General features: G+C 36.7%; 1 protein-coding gene across 4 annotated transcripts; it reads right to left on the minus strand.

Annotated features, from left to right (window-relative positions):
* Positions 1-755: 755 nt before the first annotated feature.
* Positions 756-16,842, minus strand: vegfaa (vascular endothelial growth factor Aa). 4 transcript variants are annotated; one of them, XR_007178995.1, is made up of 7 exons: positions 16,080-16,842; positions 14,149-14,191; positions 11,626-11,822; positions 11,175-11,251; positions 10,284-10,316; positions 5,830-6,054; positions 756-2,139 (listed from the first exon to the last, which is right to left on the minus strand). XR_007178995.1 is itself a non-coding variant. In XM_048152634.1 (7 exons), the coding sequence occupies exons 1-7, from the start codon at positions 16,143-16,145 to the stop codon at positions 2,121-2,123; spliced, it is 567 nt and encodes a 188-aa protein (XP_048008591.1). In that variant the 5' UTR covers positions 16,146-16,842; the 3' UTR covers positions 756-2,120. The 4 variants fall into 4 exon arrangements, 2 of the variants coding, with proteins under 2 accessions (XP_048008591.1, XP_048008592.1); XM_048152634.1 differs by lacking the exon at positions 5,830-6,054 and adding an exon at positions 3,921-4,052; XR_007178994.1 differs by lacking the exon at positions 756-2,139 and adding an exon at positions 3,916-4,052.
* Between the last annotated feature and the right edge of the window lie 644 nt (positions 16,843-17,486).

The raw sequence follows: 17,486 nt of genomic DNA on the forward strand, positions 1-17,486 counted from the left end.
TAGCTGTGTGAACTTTGTTTATGTTGTTTAAGGCAAGCGCGAGCTCCGGGGGCGGGGAGCGTGAGAAATTAAAAGGGTCGCAGCCTAAATCGGCTCATAGTTAATGATGCCCCAAAATAGGCAGTTAAAAAATTAATTTAAAAAAAATCTATGGGGTATTTTGAGCTGAAACTTCACAGACACATTCAGGGGACACCTTAGACTTATATTACATCTTGTAAAAAGACGTTCTACGGCATCTTTAAATTTTGACCTTTTCCTCACACAAAGATATATCCATATTATTTTTGGTGCTATTTTTGTCTTTTTTGGAGGTTGGCAGCATAAATAACCATCCACTATTGTTGAACGACAAAGAGAAGCTAGTTTTCAAAATAATAATAAATAATACAGGATCAAAATGAGATGAGGGTGTGTAAATGGTGGTAATTTTCCACAGAGCTTTGAGACAATAAATCAATTACGGTGGGAACATATTCATAATCTATATGCAGTTGCCATGTATTTTTCATTTCAATGTCCTAAGTGAAGGTAAAATTTTAGCTGTTGTTTTATAATTTTTTTGGAATATGTGATGTTGTCTTTATTGTTTTACAGTAACTTGTCTTAATGTGTCATTTGTGCATTTTTGTCCTACAGTTAGTGGATAATTCAGGAGGGTTTTTTTTTCCCCCTTTTGAAAAATTTACCAACATTTTGGACATAATGTCAGTGTGGAATTGTGGACTGACAAAAACAGACTCACCAAACCGAAATCCATTTTTGCTTTAATAAAAAACAATATCATTTGAAAATAAATATGTTTAATAGTTATACTAAAAACACAAAAGGATGTTAATATTTAACAGCACCAATAAATATATTACTGTGAAAATATACTGAAAATGTGGCTGTACATGGAAAACAAACAAAGAAAAAAAAAAAAATTCTGGCACTTTCACACAAAGAGAATGTTTTGTTTTCTCCTCCACAGATCTCGTATCTCCATCAAACTGATCACTGATATAAAAATGTTCAAATAAACAACGACAAAAAAGGCGCTTTCAGGAATGTTGAAGTGTTTGTATCTCTTTTCATTTGTATTTCGTTCTATAAAAGCCATCCACAGTTTTTCAGATTGATGACAATGTCGATGGGAAACAAAGCAAAACAATATCAACAATAACACTGCATATAAATAGATCAAATTAAATACACAGAATACTGAACATATTCTAACATTATAAATTAGATGAGGTGAACTACATAAAGGGATATTAGGTATGTATATACAGACACTGTGTGGTAATGAACAGTTCCTAAAGTTGTGTGCAATATTCTCTTTGGAAAATGTTACGAACCATAAATATCTGTTTTATCTTTTACTACTGCTGTGAACTGAATGATTCTATTCCTTGACAAAAGTCAGAATCTTTTTTTTTTGTTTGTTTTTCCAATTTGCATTTTGTCACATTTATCTTTTCTTCTTCTTTAATTCCATATATACATACATGTAATATCCCTTTAGTATTTTCACACCAAGTCCTATAGGATGTTAGTCAGTACAGGTGTCTTTTTGACTAAGACTTCACCCAAGTAAGAGTGACATCACAGAAATAGATAGTTCCGCATTCGTATCCCGTGCCTGGACCCACTGTTCCGAACAGTCCGAAAGAATCTGTCACTTCCTCTCCTTTGATTGACAGTCTGTAACTGTTCATATAAAGGGGTGGAGATTATCGTTTGCACCTCTTGGTGAAGTCTTGGACATTCAATCCGAGTCTTTAAATGTGAATCCACAGCCAGCTGATCCAGTGAAGCATTACCTCACCGTGTTCTGTCCAATCACAGACCCAGGTGCAGTGACACTGCAATATATCCCATTCACACGCCAAGCAGCGTCTTCGTTTAATTGTTTGTAGTAATTCGGATGATAGCAGCGACACACATTGTCATTGTCATTTAATATATATAATATATATTCTATATATTCATATATTAATATCTTAAAAATATACATTGGGATGATATTTGTTCAGGGTAGTGTTTGTAGTTCGTCCAGGGAATGCATCCTCAGGGTTAAAAAGTGCTGTGCTGTAAAAAAATTCCTTCATTCAGTGTTCTGCCCAGCGTTCCGCTCATCATCTTGGTTTTTCACATCTGAAAGAGAACAATGGATTGGTTAGAGATCTGCTTGATCTGCACAGGGGAAGCTATGCTAATATATGTCAAGGAAAGCCTATGCACTTATTGATCTGTGACTTCACCAACCCAACACCCCACAACCGGTCAGAGTTAAGCCTGCTCACCCACTATACTATGTTCACGACAGTGGAAAATACAGTGACTATACTGCATGGGCATGAGAAATGTCCTTATGAAATAATATACTTGTGTGAAATGTAATGTTTTCAGACACTTAATTGCATGTTAATTGAAATTAAATAAAAATGTATTATAGTTTAAATTTATATTAAATGCAATCAGCTGAACATTAGAGTGCTTTCGCGACTCACTTAAGTGGGACATAAGTACATTATATGGAATTTCATAATTCTATTGTCATTGAAATGTTTAAAGTGCACTGACAAATGCACATTTATGATAAACTAAATATGTGTAATTACGTTTGTAATGAGGCTGCTAATTAGTACATTTAAAATACATTTAAAACACATTTTTAACATACATTTTTAACTTTAAAAATGCACATATTTTTAACTTTAAATATATTGAATAACACACTACAGTTAAAATTATAATCAAGTATTTTATGTGTTTTAGCATTTTAGTCAACACATCAAAATAAATGTACTCATTTAAAGCACAACAAAAGAATATAAAAACAATGATCTTTAATACTTTTAATTTGACATTATTACAAAGTGCACTTATAAAAAGTGTAAAGACAATAGTGTACTATCTTTAAGTGGCCTTTAAATGCATTAATATTATATTATCTGCAAGTAAATATACTGTAAGATTCGTAGTCTGTCTTGTTGTTTTATTTAGAGAGTGTCATCTCGGAACTAGATACAGTTATTTTGCATCGCTGGTACTGATCTAAAACATTGCATTGTATTGTGGGACACTGTATTTCGTGCAGTGTTGTATACCGGGATAATGTAGTTATGTAAAAAATGTCCAGAGGTTAGACTTTTGGATGGGGTTAAAATTTGGTTTGGGTGGAACGACCACAGGATCAAAGTATGCTGTGATCTCCACTAAATATAACAATAAAATGTGGACAACATATACAGAATGCCAGCAAAGGCCACATAAGATCACACAGTTTAAATTAGTGGGACAGTTGATGAGAAGCAAACAGCATGGACACGCTTATATTCACATATACTGTATAATTCAACATGATCTCATATTATGCATCTGAAACTTGAAGAGCTAATGGCACGATTTTGCACATGATGGCAAAATCAATAATGCCAAATTAAGTTCTGACTCATTATGAACATAAAATGGCAATAACTGACATTGAAAAAAAAAAAAAAAAAAAAAAATGAATCAATGAGAGCAGATTGTGTGAGTTGCACTTTACAAACACACACACATATATATGCACCATCCCTGCCTGTTTACTCAAAAACACAAAATGATATTGCATGTTGACAGAATGTCTTGTTAATGTCAGTGAATTCAGTTCATTAATCATTTCTATGCTCAACGCCAAAGTGTTGACACCATAAAACATGATGTCGTTATTAGTGCGAGGCAGTAGCGCACTAGACTCTGACATCAAAGGTTGAATCTCACAGCAATAAACCACACACACACACACACACACACACACACACACACACACTACGTCACCCTTAACATGCACATCTGAGAGGGAAAATGCAACAAGCGCTAGAAGCATGCAAAGAGATAGAGCTTGGGATGAGAAGTTGCGTGTTGCACGTCGTGACAGTTCATAGACAAACCTGCAAGTTCTTTCGTTTAACTCAAGTTGTCTGGACTTGCATTGCAATTGTGTGAATTTGCAGGAGCATTTACAGGTGAGGGGGTCCTGCACATACAAGCGCTTTCTTCTCTCTGAGCAAGGCTCACAGTGGCTGCAAGGGAAGCAGAAGGGAGAGACAGAGAGACATCTAAGCACTAGTGATCTGGGCAGAGCTCTGGAGTGACGCACACACACAATCATGTACCTCGCCATCACACAACCTTCACCGGATCAGACTGAATGAACTGTGCTCTTTTTTGCTTAGTTTTGAAGATGGGTAGCATTAGTGGCAGAAGGAAAGCTGGCATTGTGTGATGGGAGTGAATTATGAGCTCATTCATTCATCACACATGAGGCACGGCGATTAGTGGCAACATTGATTCAGCGAGGGACAGTTATTGGACTGACACAGACAGCTGCATTCACATACACACTTTCCACGTATACACATTTGGAGGCAGAATGGCGCAAAAGCAATGTTTGCAAAAACGGCACAGTCAAATACAGAGACTTGCCACAGTATAGCAGCACAATTTTGAATCATTTCTAAAATGGTTTCATACACAAACACTTTATCTGATGTGAAATTTAACTTTCTTAATTGTGTAAGTGCACCTACACAGGAAAAAGAAAAGAAAAAAAAAAAATACTCCAGTTTTTCTCAAATTATATTTATGGTTTGGTCAAACCTTACATTTTGTTGTAATATTAATCAAAAAATTTCCCAAAAACAAAAACAGTAATAAAAAGATTTTTTCATTATAAAGACCATACCATACTTAAGCCAAAATGTTAATAAATGTAGGTCAATATAATATTTTTTAAGGCTTTTCACAACTTAATTTCACCATAAACGAAAGCCAAATTAGCTATATGACTGCAGAATTTTCACTTCAAATGATGAAACGCAACTGTTTATTGCGATGTATTTTCAAAATATGCATAATCTTTTCTGTTATAAAAAAAATAAATAACACCCACAATAATTTCTGCAGTCATTAAAGCTAGCACATCACTTTTTTTCTTTTATGAGGAGTGTTACTTGCTGAAACTGAACAAAACATGTTTTAGTTCACCCAAAAATGAAAATTCTGTCATTATTTACTCACCCTCATGCTGTTCCAAACCTATAAGACTTTCGTTCATCTTCAGAACACAAACGAAGATATTTTTAATGAAATCTGAGAGATTTCTGTCCCTCCATTGAGAGTTCATAAAGAGATCGTAAAACTGATCCATATGAATTGAATGGTTTAGTTCAAATTTTCTGAAAAGGCATGATGAACATATTTCATTTAGCCTTCTATTCTCATGTAAACAGAAGCAAGAAGCAATGAGGTTCATTCTCGTGTGTTTCGCAGCACGTTTGAGCTTCATAAGAAGTTTGTTCTCGTGCGTCAATCAGAATCAGTTGAGCTTCTGTTTATGTTCGCTGATCAATATGTGAATAAAAGTTGAAATTAAATCTGTTCATCATATAAAGCAATTGAGTCTCTTCAGAAAATTTGGACTAAACCGATAAATATGGATGAACTACTTTGAGCATCAAAGTGTCAGTTGTGTAGCTGTCAATGCAGGGATAGAAATCTCTCAGATTTCATGAAAAGTATCTTCACTTGTGTTTCGAAGATGAATGAAAGTCTTACAGGTTTGGAACAACATGAGGGTGAGTAAATGATGATGACAGAATTTACATTTTTGGGTGAACTAACCCTTTAACTTGTTTCAGTGCAGTACAGACAAGAGCCCAAGTGACAAGAGATTGTTGTCAGAAACATCAATGGGCCTGAATACAGGTGAGGGATCGCATGAACGTGGCATCATCCCAGCCGTGGTGGCACATTAGTATGATAATGACAGAGACAGCCATGCAACCACTGTTTATTTACCTTTGGTTGCTTTCGTCTTTGCGGGCTTTGGGCCAACAGTGTGAATATGAGTACAAATAAATGCAGACTGAGTGAGATTACAAAGAGCAAACAAACTGCCCTGAAATAAAGCCAATGACTGAGAGCAAAATACTGCTTGAGCGCAGGTGAGCCGAGGCGTTGAGATCGCCTGTATCTCCCTCTCTTGCTCTTTTTCGGCTTTTAACCCTCCCCACTCTGGGTTTTCTGCAAAAAAGGAAAATAACGCAAGAATAGGACATCTAAAAAAGTTGAAGTTTCTAACAGTCATGCTGAGAAAGATCTATCAGCACTAGTGATGTAAAAAATGTACAGGTACTCCGGTAACAAGGTGATACTAAAAAAAGTCTTGTTTTTGTTTTTTAATTTTTGTTTAATTGATTTTTGTTTACTTACACTACCATTCAAAAAAAAAAAAAAAAAATTAAAGAAATGAATCATTTTATTCAGTAAGGATGCATTCAATTGATCCAAAGTGACAATAAAGAGACATTTATAATGTTACAAAAGATTTCTATTCCAAATAAAAGCTGTTCTTTTAAACTTTCTATTCATCAAAGAATCCTGAAATACAAAATGTATCACGGTTTCCACAAAAATACTCTGATACTCTGATTTCTTGAGCAGCAAATCATCATATTAGAATGATTTCTGAAGGATCATGTGACACTGAAGACTGGAGTAATGATGCTGAAAATTCAGCTTTGATCTAATTACATTTTAAAATATATTACAATAGAAAACAGTTTATTATTATATTTTTTTTTTCTTCTGTACTTGTAATCAAATAAATGCAGCCTTGGTGAGCAGAAGAGACTTCTTTTTTTTTTAAAAAACATCTTTTGAACGGTAGTGTAAAGGATATATGCCACTGTTTTGAACCTAATTTGTATATTTATATTAATATTTAACATTTTAAATAAAGTAGTATACATATGCATTATTCATTTTTGCTGTGGTTTCTGAATTGATACTGATGTTAGTATCGACTACTGAAATTTCACTATTGTGACAACCCTAATCACCACTAATTAAAGCGAGGAGCGGCGCGTCACGGACAGCCCTCGTGAGGAACGAACGACAGACGCTATAGTCCAAATAAGCAGCTGAATGAGCTGTAGCATGTGTGTGTGTGTGTGTGTGTGTGTGTTTGAGGAGCTTAGAGGTAAGGATCGAAGTACAAGGAGCTGAACTTGAGCTTGTGAATCAGAGTCGCTGGACTCCCCGCCCCCCCCGTTTGCCTACGTGCTGAAAGACAGGAGGTAAAGACGACACGCAGAGAGTCGGCGCTTAGCCCCATGACGAACGGATTTCATTTAGCCCTCTCAGCTAACCTGATCCATCTCTGTACGCTCGCATTAACCTAGCAAGGTGCAGAAATGCACACAGCCGCCGCACATCCAATTAAACGGGGTCATTCCATTAGATTAGACACTTTTCTGAGCCATTTTTGTAATGACCTTTGACTGGTGTCATTTAGTGGAAGCATGAAATATGTAATAATATTTCTCACTTAATATCCAATAATATTACTAATTTAACTGCACTGACACTATCGGATGAGAACAAAACTTGCTGATTTGAAAACTTTGAACTGATTTGAAACAATTTCTATTGAATAAAGTGCTTAAAATAAAGGCTTAGTAAAGTGAATATTGGTGAATATTGCTTATGTTCCTCTTTTGTAAGTTGCTTCGGATAAAAGCAAAATGCAAATTTTTCCTTAAAATAACTGCCATTTGATTTAATATTTCTGTTATGCAACACAATGACTGGATTCTGTGTCTTTAGATAGTTTTGGGGTCTAACACAGGTTAAGACACAATGGCCCTAAGTGAGGTTTGTCAAACAGCTCACAATAACCAACAATAACCTCTGTCTCAGGATCACCTACTATTTAAAAGGCTAAAAATAAAAGTGGGTTAACGACAGACACTTGCTACTATGATTAGTATGGGGAAGCAGGCAAGGGTCAGCCTTGAGCAACTGTGGTGTGAGAGGCAGCGGGTGGTCTTCACAGCCACCATCTTACAGCTGCCACAGAGAGCAAAAGCCTCGCCTCAGAAGAAAAACTGAAACCGTCCTATAAAAGAGTCTGTTATCAGAGCTCAGGACAGAGGTCTTAAGAGATTTACAGAGAAATTCAGGCATTTACTGTGGGCTGTAAAACCCTGAGAGCGGACTGACGGACACATGATGAGCTGCACGTTCTACTCATGAAACGAATTGTTCTTGCTCTGAAATTAGATTGCACAAGTCACATTTGATGGCATATTACTGGGGAGATTAACTGTTTATTGTGGTCAGAACCTTTAAAAAAAAAGAAAAGCAATCAGATCACATTTTCAGAATGCCACTAGCGCACCGCAGGTCATGTGACAAGAACCAACCAATCAGCTTCACCAGCTTCAAGCTCAGCCAAGATGGAGGAACAGCTTATCATAGCTGTACTGGGATACCCAGAGCTGTACGATTTGTGAAGCGGCTATTATTTCCAGTGTTGGAAATCCATTTGTCTCGAGCGCTTAATATTCAGCAATATTACTGCACTGCACTTACCACAGGTGGGAAAAAAATGGAATTTTATGCAGTTCCGTTGCTTTCGTTTTGCTGCATTCTGATGAATTCTACTGGATTTAAATATGATAAAATGTGCTAAATTGAACTGAACTCTTATTTGTAACTGAATGCATACTACCAAAAAATATTTCAGAAACAAAGTTTTGTAGAAATTTGTGAATGGCAGGCATTGCAATTCCATGAGGATCTGCGAAGCTTTCTGAGGGCACGGATTCAGTGTGGGACTGCTAATGCATTTTATCCAAAATGACTTGCACAATTACTTTTTGTTTTCAGTTTTTCTTTGTGAGACAGGCTGCCATGTTCAGCAGATGGCAATCATTAAATAATGAATGGTTATCTGCCAGAAATAGAGATGTACTAGCTATAAAAAGACATCTAACGCAAATAAAAGTAAAAGCAGGTTGTGTCATGATTAAGTCCTGTTGAAAGCATCAAGTTTGTGCCTGAGGATTAGGAGGGATTCGGCTGTTGTGACATTTAGTGGAAGTTGATTTCACTGTTTGGGTGTGAGAAAAGTCAAGTGTTTCACTTTATAAGCTTTGTTGTGGGGAAACAGAATTGAGGGTTTGTCAAGGCGTGCTGTGGGAGTCAGGACGAGTTGTGGTCGTAGGGATTTTTACGCACCAGATTTAAGTCGATATATTGAATGCTCACAATATATGAAAATAAGCAAGCGATTAAGCATCATCATGAATAATGCCAAAGTCCCTTTCAAGGAAGGTCTGTTCACTCGGCAACACCACCGGGCAGCTATTTTGGCATCCGAGAACTTGTCTTGTCTATTTGAATGGGGTAATCCTGAAATCTCAAAAACAGTTTGCCGAACTCACAATTGAATAACATATTCTGTATTCATAAATGTTGTTTCTTATACTCAAATAACCCTGCAGTGACTTTTTCTTTTATCATTATTTTTATTTTTTTCAGTTAATGTTTAATTAAAAAAATTAGTTTGATGGTTTTAGGTTTAGTTTTAGTTAACAATAATGACTTTGCTTTAGATGTTTAATTTTAAGGATATTCTGGGTGAGCTGCAGAGGATTGATGGCACTGCAGAAGTGGCCACGTAAGAACTTTTGAATGTTTTGTTGTTAAAAAAACAGTGGCAAGATGACTTAGAAATGTTGTGAGCTGGAATTCCTGGAACTTTATGTTAGGAATTACATATAAGTGAAAATAAAGTAAACTCCGAGTGCTGTGTGTTTACAAAGTGAGCTGCACTGGCGCTGTGGATATCTGAGTTCATTTAGTGTTCACATACAAGGCAAACTTCCTTTGAACCACTCTAAAATATAGATGATAGAACAATAAGCAAATGGGATGCAGCATTTATGACAATGCAAGCAGCATGAATCTGGCAACGATGGAGATATTCACACGCACATCATCTCAGCTGTCCGGGACAGTCTCTCTCCACTCACATACAGACAGCAAAGACTGCTACATAATATAAAGTACACCGACCCACTGACTAGTCAAGTATATTTCTGAACAACTAGCTCCTACTGGAATACATTGCTAAAAGTACCATATGCTTTCAATTTTATTGGTCAAACCAGGCGAACAGCTAAAAAAACTTGAGCTTTACTGCTAATAGCCTGGCTGCTAAGTGTTCAGTGTCCAGCTGGCTGCTTCTCATCGCCGGTCAATCAACCCAGTCATTGCAGTTTATGTCTGTGTATTTAGAAACGCCCTGTGCCATCTACATGTAGAACTGTCCATACTGTCAACAAATGAATCTTAACCAAATCCCATAATCTCCCCAATGAAAAAGGAAGAATCGATGTTGACCGTTTCATCTTGAAATCACCCATAAGCTTGACATAAGAAATAATAATAATAAACAAACTTACTTTTCTTTCTTTGCTTTGACTTCTGCCTTTGGCCTGAAAAAGACAGATGCAAAATCACATTTTATGAATTAAAGGAATCATTTGCTAAAAATGAATATTCCATTACTATTTACTCATCCTTGATGTATGCTGTTATATTTTCTGTGGAACACAAATTTTACATATTTCCAAATAAATACAGAGCCATTATATATGTGTCGCAACAGGTTTGATTCCAATGACAAGACAGAGCAGGTTACTTTTGGTATGAAACAGTCTCAGCTTTCAAATTTGGTCATTTTCTAAGAAATTCAAACAATAAATACCATTTTGGGGCTCTTTAATGCGTCATAACAGATCGCTGTAGTGCCTCAGTTCATGCGACACGTGAACCGTTCATCTCTACCTACTAGCTCCTAAATAAACACGAATGAACATCAGAAGGTATGTTGTTTCAACCGCAAAAAGACATCAATACACACCATTTTTCAAGTTCAAGTCCACAACATTAATCTACTAACTCTCCTGTCTGGTTTGTTTGTTGGACAAAATGGCGGCTTCGGCGCTACGATTGGTCAGATCGCCTGTCAATCAATCTCAAAGTGAAGGGTGAATGACGGCAAATATGCGGCATACGGTTTTTCTCTCCGACAGAGGGAAGATTTTCCATAAATAACGACTTTAACAAAAGCTATCATATGACTTCAGAAGACTTAGAATATAATGCACCAGTCTTACAGACTACTTTTATGGAGCTTTTAGGGTGTTTTTGGTCACTATGAATTGTTGAAGATTTCATGTTTCCACAGAAAAAATAACAGCACGGTGAACAATAAGTTCAAACTTTGAACAAACTTTCATAATAATGGCACAATTTCCATTTTGGAAAGAACTGTTCCTTTTTAAACATACCTGCATTCACACTTGGTGTGTTCTGTGAAACTCATTTGAAAATTATGCTGCGATACATGTTGTTTGACTCGCAGTACCTAGACGAATACACAAAAATAAGCACATTAAGTGTGTGAGCATTCGTGCACTACATGCAATGTGTCTGTAATGTATTATGTTTCAATGAGAAAGCCCAGGGCTCATGATGTAGAATCACAGCTTAAAATATTCAAGTTAACAGCCAATTTTTATTGACTTTTTCTTACACACTGTTGAATAAATGGCAAGGCCAGGCCTCGACTGTGGCCAAGAGCAACATCAACCACATAAACGGGGCGTAAACACAGTGTGCAGCGGTAAACAACATAGCTGACATGCCAGTTAACACAGCCTCACTGTCCCATGTTGGGCAAGCATGATTTCATAGGAAGCAGGGTGAAGGACTGCACACACTGGATTGAACCAGTCTCACCTCCATGGTGACGTTGCGCGTCTCTGTAGGGACACACTCGAGCGCTTCGTCGTTGCAGCAGCCTGCACAGCGCATGAGAACCACACAGGACGGGATGTATGTGTGCTCGATCTCGTCGGGATACTCCTGAATGATGTCTACCAGCAGCTCTCGTGTCTTACACGCACTCTTTTTATACACATCCAAGAAGGGAATCACTAAAGAGCAAGAAAAGTGAGAATGTTCAGTCACTATTATACCATATTCACAAAGACCCACATGTTTTGTTCAGTTCACACATAAAAAGGAATGTTCTCTCATTATTTACTTACCTTTATATCATTCCGAAACCTGTATGCTGTTATGTATATGTACGTCTGTGAAACACAAAAAGAGAATTTTTGAAGAATCTTCATGCGGCTCTTTTCCATTTAATGACGTTATTTTAAGTCCATAATAACCATGACTGAGTCTGTTCCTCACACAAAGCTATTGTGCAACTTCAGAAGTGAGCTTAATTGTACTGAATGTGCATTTGTGGCGTACTCCAAATCTTAAAAGTATAATAATAATAATAATAATAAAATAAAAGGATACTTAAGTGTACTTAAAGAGAGTACACTTTCATGACTGTTTACTTAAGTATACTTTTAAAAGGGATTAATTTATAATTAATTATGTTTCAATAACCTTTTGTTGTGCTTTGAATAAGTACATTTAATTTGATGTGTTGACTAACATACTAAAGCACAAGAAAAGTTTCTGGATAATAATTTTAGAGTTATCCGTTATTACATTTAAAGTTAATATATTTTAAATGTACTAAATTTACAAATGTGCAATTACAAGAGATGACATTAAGTATATTTTAGTTTACCATAAATGCTTGCCAGTACTTTTGGCAGTAGACTTTTACCATATTTCAAAGACAAGAGTTATGATTAGTTATAATTATGAAATTACATATAAAGATGTATCATTTATGTGGGTCAAAAAAGCACTCTAAAGTTCAGCTAATTGCATTTAAAATAAATTTCAACTATAATACATTTATGTAATTGTAAATAACATGCAATTAAGTGTCCAAAAACACTGCATTCAGTTTGCGTAAGTATATTCTTTTATAAGTGTATTATATCCATAATAAGTCCCCTTTTTAAAAGCATGCTAAAGTGTACTTCTTTTCCACAAGGGGAAATACAGCACATAAGTCTTTTTGTGTGTTTTTCTGTCCTTTTTATAGCCAAAAATCATGGTAAATATGAAAAGAGCAGCCTGAAGATTCTTCCCCTTTTGTGTTCCACCCTCAAAATAACAGAATACAGGTTTGGAACGACATATTAAACCACAGCAGTCAGTTTTATTTAAACCATTAAAGTCAGATGCATGGCCTCACACCTTCACACAGGCCTGTTCTGTTCATTGGGGACTTTAAAAAAAAAAAAAACATGTCACACATGTTGAGGCACACACACCAGCACATGTGCCCCACTTGCACGTCCACCCAACTCCACCCTAATCTGTGCACCTCCCTGAGCTGGCTTCCCATCATTCATTCTGACCCCAGTGCCTCATGACCTGCAGACTGCCAGGGAAAACCATGACCTCAGGCAGTGTGGCGCCAGGCTTTACTGCAGACACCTGACCTCTAAAAGAAGCCCACCCTGCGTGAGCGCTCCCTGCCACCCATGAATGCAAGAAACCAAACACAACTGTATTTATGATGCTGATGAAGTCAATAATTGCTAGAAACCTTTTGGTGGTACTGTACCAGCCACATTTCACCCAATGCCCCTATCATGACACGTCTTCATTTATGGCTATGATGTTTGTATCTCATATGTTTATTTAGCAAAGTGCAAAGCCGCACGTGCTGTTTTGATTTAGTATCTCTTAACCAGTTAGCCTGAGGTACTGTCTCTGTTATTACGCAAAATATAAACTGACTACTACTAAGGGTGATTCATTCTTTTAATTTAATGCTAAGCGAAATCTTCTAGTATAGGAGATCTAAGCTGTGGGAAAGTGATTATGAATGGAAGCAGATGGGGAATGATGTAAAAAATAACAATACACGTTCCCTCAGAAACATAATAGGGACTCTATACAAACAACCAGGTTCACAGCTAACAAATAATTGTGACCTTGAGGACAAATCAGGGATAAATCTTGGAGTGTTTTTTGTTAATAAACAAACATGGCCATGGTCAATGACTCCACACAAGGTTGCTTGCGGGTAGAATAATTATTCACTTTGACGAACCTCAGCACAACCTAATGAGGGTGGGAAATATGTCCTAGAGTTGAGTGTCCAAGCAAATATTTACGTAAGGTCGTAACAAAGGAGAATCGCAAACATACAGTATTAGATGGACTGCGTACCTGCATCTCAAGCCTCAGAACTGGGATAAAACCATTTTCAGTTTGAATTTTGCCTTGGAAATGTCATTAAATATGCGTCCTCAAGGTGGCGCTAGACTCTTAGCCCAATCACACATACTTCACATCAACATGTATGTACACTGCACATATAAAGAGACTTACCTTCATTTTTGCTCTTTCCCCCTTCTTTGGGTATGTGGGCAGCCTATCAGGAGAGAGAAGTGACAGTGATAAGTGACAGAACAAGTTATAATCTGAATCGCCACTAAAAATGAATAATGCTTGGGAAACTCTCAAAAAGGATTGTTTTCTTGAGTTATGCACAACCAAAAGCACTTTAATTATGCAATACATGGTCAGACCAATTAGATGCTTAGCCTATTATATTAGTAAGGAGTCTGCAGTGGTTCTCAACCTTTTTGACTCCAAGGCCTCCAATTGGCCAAGAAAATAATCAAAGGCACCGCCATTTAGACTAAGATATTTCCTCAAGAAGTGCTGTAATGATGACAAAGCTGCTTTTTCTAGCTTTTAATTAACATAAACTTGCAGTCTCAGTAAATAATAAACAGCAGTTCATTTCACATTTCCATGTATGTTGTACAATAACATCAACAGTTGCTGAGGGGACACAATAAAAGCAAGACATGTGTTTCCAGTTTATGTGCAATGTCAGGAAAAAATGTGTTAAAATCAAACTTTTAGCTGGTCAGTGGGTATATATACTGATATGTGTGCATTATCTAGTCCTAAAGAGTGCATATTAGTGCCTTGAGTGTAACTCTGACCTAGTGAGTGTACATCCAAATGCAAATGCAAATCACAAACATACCCACAGTGTACCGTTTTCAGAATTTTAATTAAGTTAGACTCATTTAAAATAATTTTAAGTCATTGAGACCCCCTGGAAGTTTTCTGAGCCCCCCTTGTGGGCCCCGGTTTATTGAGAACCACTGAGGCTTTCGGAATCTAGTAAGGAAGTTTGAATGCTTTCAAAAAGTAGTTTTAGAATTTTTAGATTTTTTTATAGAACCTTTTAGAATCTTTTTTAAAGTGAACATCATCTTCTTTCATCTTACTGAGCGAGTCAATTTGTCATTCAGTAAGAGGCTGCGGAGAGCCAATGATTCTCCTACTACAAATCAGACGGTCCTATTTTCCCGCCTACAGATTAGTCTCGCTAGCGAGTGAGAGCGTGTGATCGGTTGCTGGTTGGTCGCGTTACTGCAGGTGGTGGACTGGCGCAACAGCTCTCGGTGTTGCGTGAGAAACTCGCCGGTTTGCCTCACAGACCATCTGCTTCATATCTAAGCAGACATTTTTCATATTCTGCACCCAACATTTGGACAATTACGACTAACCGACAAACAAACAAACGGCGGAAATTAACCTCATACAAATGTTTCACGACATCAAACTACGTGCACTGCCAAATCACTATTCAAGTAGGCTAAATGAATTAATAAGGCGGGAGACAAAGAAACGAAGGAGCTCAGGTAATATCTTGTCATTGTTCTCGACAAGAGAGTAGTTAGTTACATTAATTAAAGTCTTAAGATATCGCAAGCACTAATGAAGTCCATATTGTGACTGAATTCATAGTAGCTATTACCATTTAAAAAATCTGGTTCAGATTGAGAGACGCGTTACAGCAACACATAATATATATATATATATATATATATATATATATATATATATATATATATATATATATATATATATATATATTAGTAATGTCTTACTTAACTGCTTCAACTGCAATTTGCATTTATTAACCAAAATCTTTGCCTAACTGAGATTAAATCGTTGTAGCCTACTTATATATGAACGAGACTTTAGCTATACCACAGTATTGATAAATATTCCTGACATGACAGATATTCGTTTGGAGAAACTATAAGTTTTAAGCTGATAATTCCACGTGAAACTTCGGGTAACCTTGTGTATAAAGGGTGTAATGGCACTGGGCAGATGCATTCCGTCCTCGTGCGTGTAATCTGACCTCCGTATAGGCTACACATTAATAAAAAACGAATGGTTTGATCCCTCTATCTCTCATTTCAAACCCACCAAAAATACATTGCCCTTACCTTTACAGCAGACAGATGAAGGAGAGCCGCAAAAAATAACTGTATCGAATAAACGACAAAGTTCATGATTGTAATTCCAGTGGTGTGTTGCGGTGAGCGTCACTGAACAGTCTTTGGCTCTCAAAACAATTAAAAAGCGAAGCTGAGGAATATGAATGGAACCGTGTGATATCGTGGGTCAAAATAACAATTCCATTCTGCCCTTCAGGACCGAAGCACCTGCGTCGAATCCACTAAAATTAACTTCTTGAACGTCTCCGCTCCTCCAGAAAATATAATAACATAAATAATGATAATACTAATACTAATAATAATAATAGTAAAATAAGACAAAGAAAAGAAATTGGGTGAAATCCACACTATCTTGGTCCTCCGCGTATTTCGCTTATAAAATCCACAGTATAATGGAAGGTCGACTTTTAATAAATCTAAATCCAAAACGTCAGAGGCAAAACAAAACAAAAAAAAAGTTTCGTACACTTCCAAGCGCAACCTCCACTCTGCACGCGCGACTAGGGCCAGAGAACGGCTTCTGCGCGTATGATTATCATCAAGAGCAAGACATTACATGTGCCGGTATAAAGTGATCCAATGGCAATCCCTGGTTTAACTGCAGCTGGCGTTTCCTTCTTTTCCTCGTCTTATTTCCGCAATTGTTTTGGTTTTTCTTGTTTCATATAGGTGTGGATGTTATCGCGCAGTATGAGGAGGTCTTGTCACTTTGCGCTCGCTCTGTCTTTCAGCGCTTCTGCTGCACAGTGCTGCATATCTAGAGAGAATCGGCAACAGCGAGAGCGCTGATTGGTCAGGCGGAGGTTACGTAGATTATGATGCGAGGGCTTGACTCACTTTTCATGAAGGTGGGAAAATTTACGCATTGTGTCCATTGCGTGTGGGCTATCGCCTTCATAGGTAGTATAAAAATAGGTTTTACATTTACGAAAGCAGTTGTGTTAAATCCTCAGTATATCTGTCATACATCTTCCAATTAATTTCGTTTTGTACAGGTTTGACCAGTTCGCACTAAAATGGGGGTGGTAGTTGATGCATGTTAACCATCTAGTCTTTCTTTAGGTAGCAACTTCAGGCATTGTGGAAATCAAGTGGTAACACTTTACAATAAGGTCACATTAGTTAATGCATTAACAATGAACAATTGTTACGTATTAATCTTTGTTAATCTTAGTTCATTGTTCCTGTGAGCTCAGGTCCATTAAATAATATTAACTGACACAACTTTTGATTTTAATAATGTATTAGTAAATGCTGAAATGAACATTAAGAATGATAAATGCTTTGGAAATGTTTTAATTGTTAGTTAATGTTTTCTGGAGTACATTATTTTTGGGTTTTGATAGGCTATTTGTTGCAATTAACTTGTTGCAGTCATATACATTTATGAGGGGT

Source organism: Megalobrama amblycephala, linkage group LG13 (assembly GCF_018812025.1).
Source record: "Megalobrama amblycephala isolate DHTTF-2021 linkage group LG13, ASM1881202v1, whole genome shotgun sequence".
NCBI lineage: Eukaryota > Metazoa > Chordata > Actinopteri > Cypriniformes > Xenocyprididae > Megalobrama > Megalobrama amblycephala.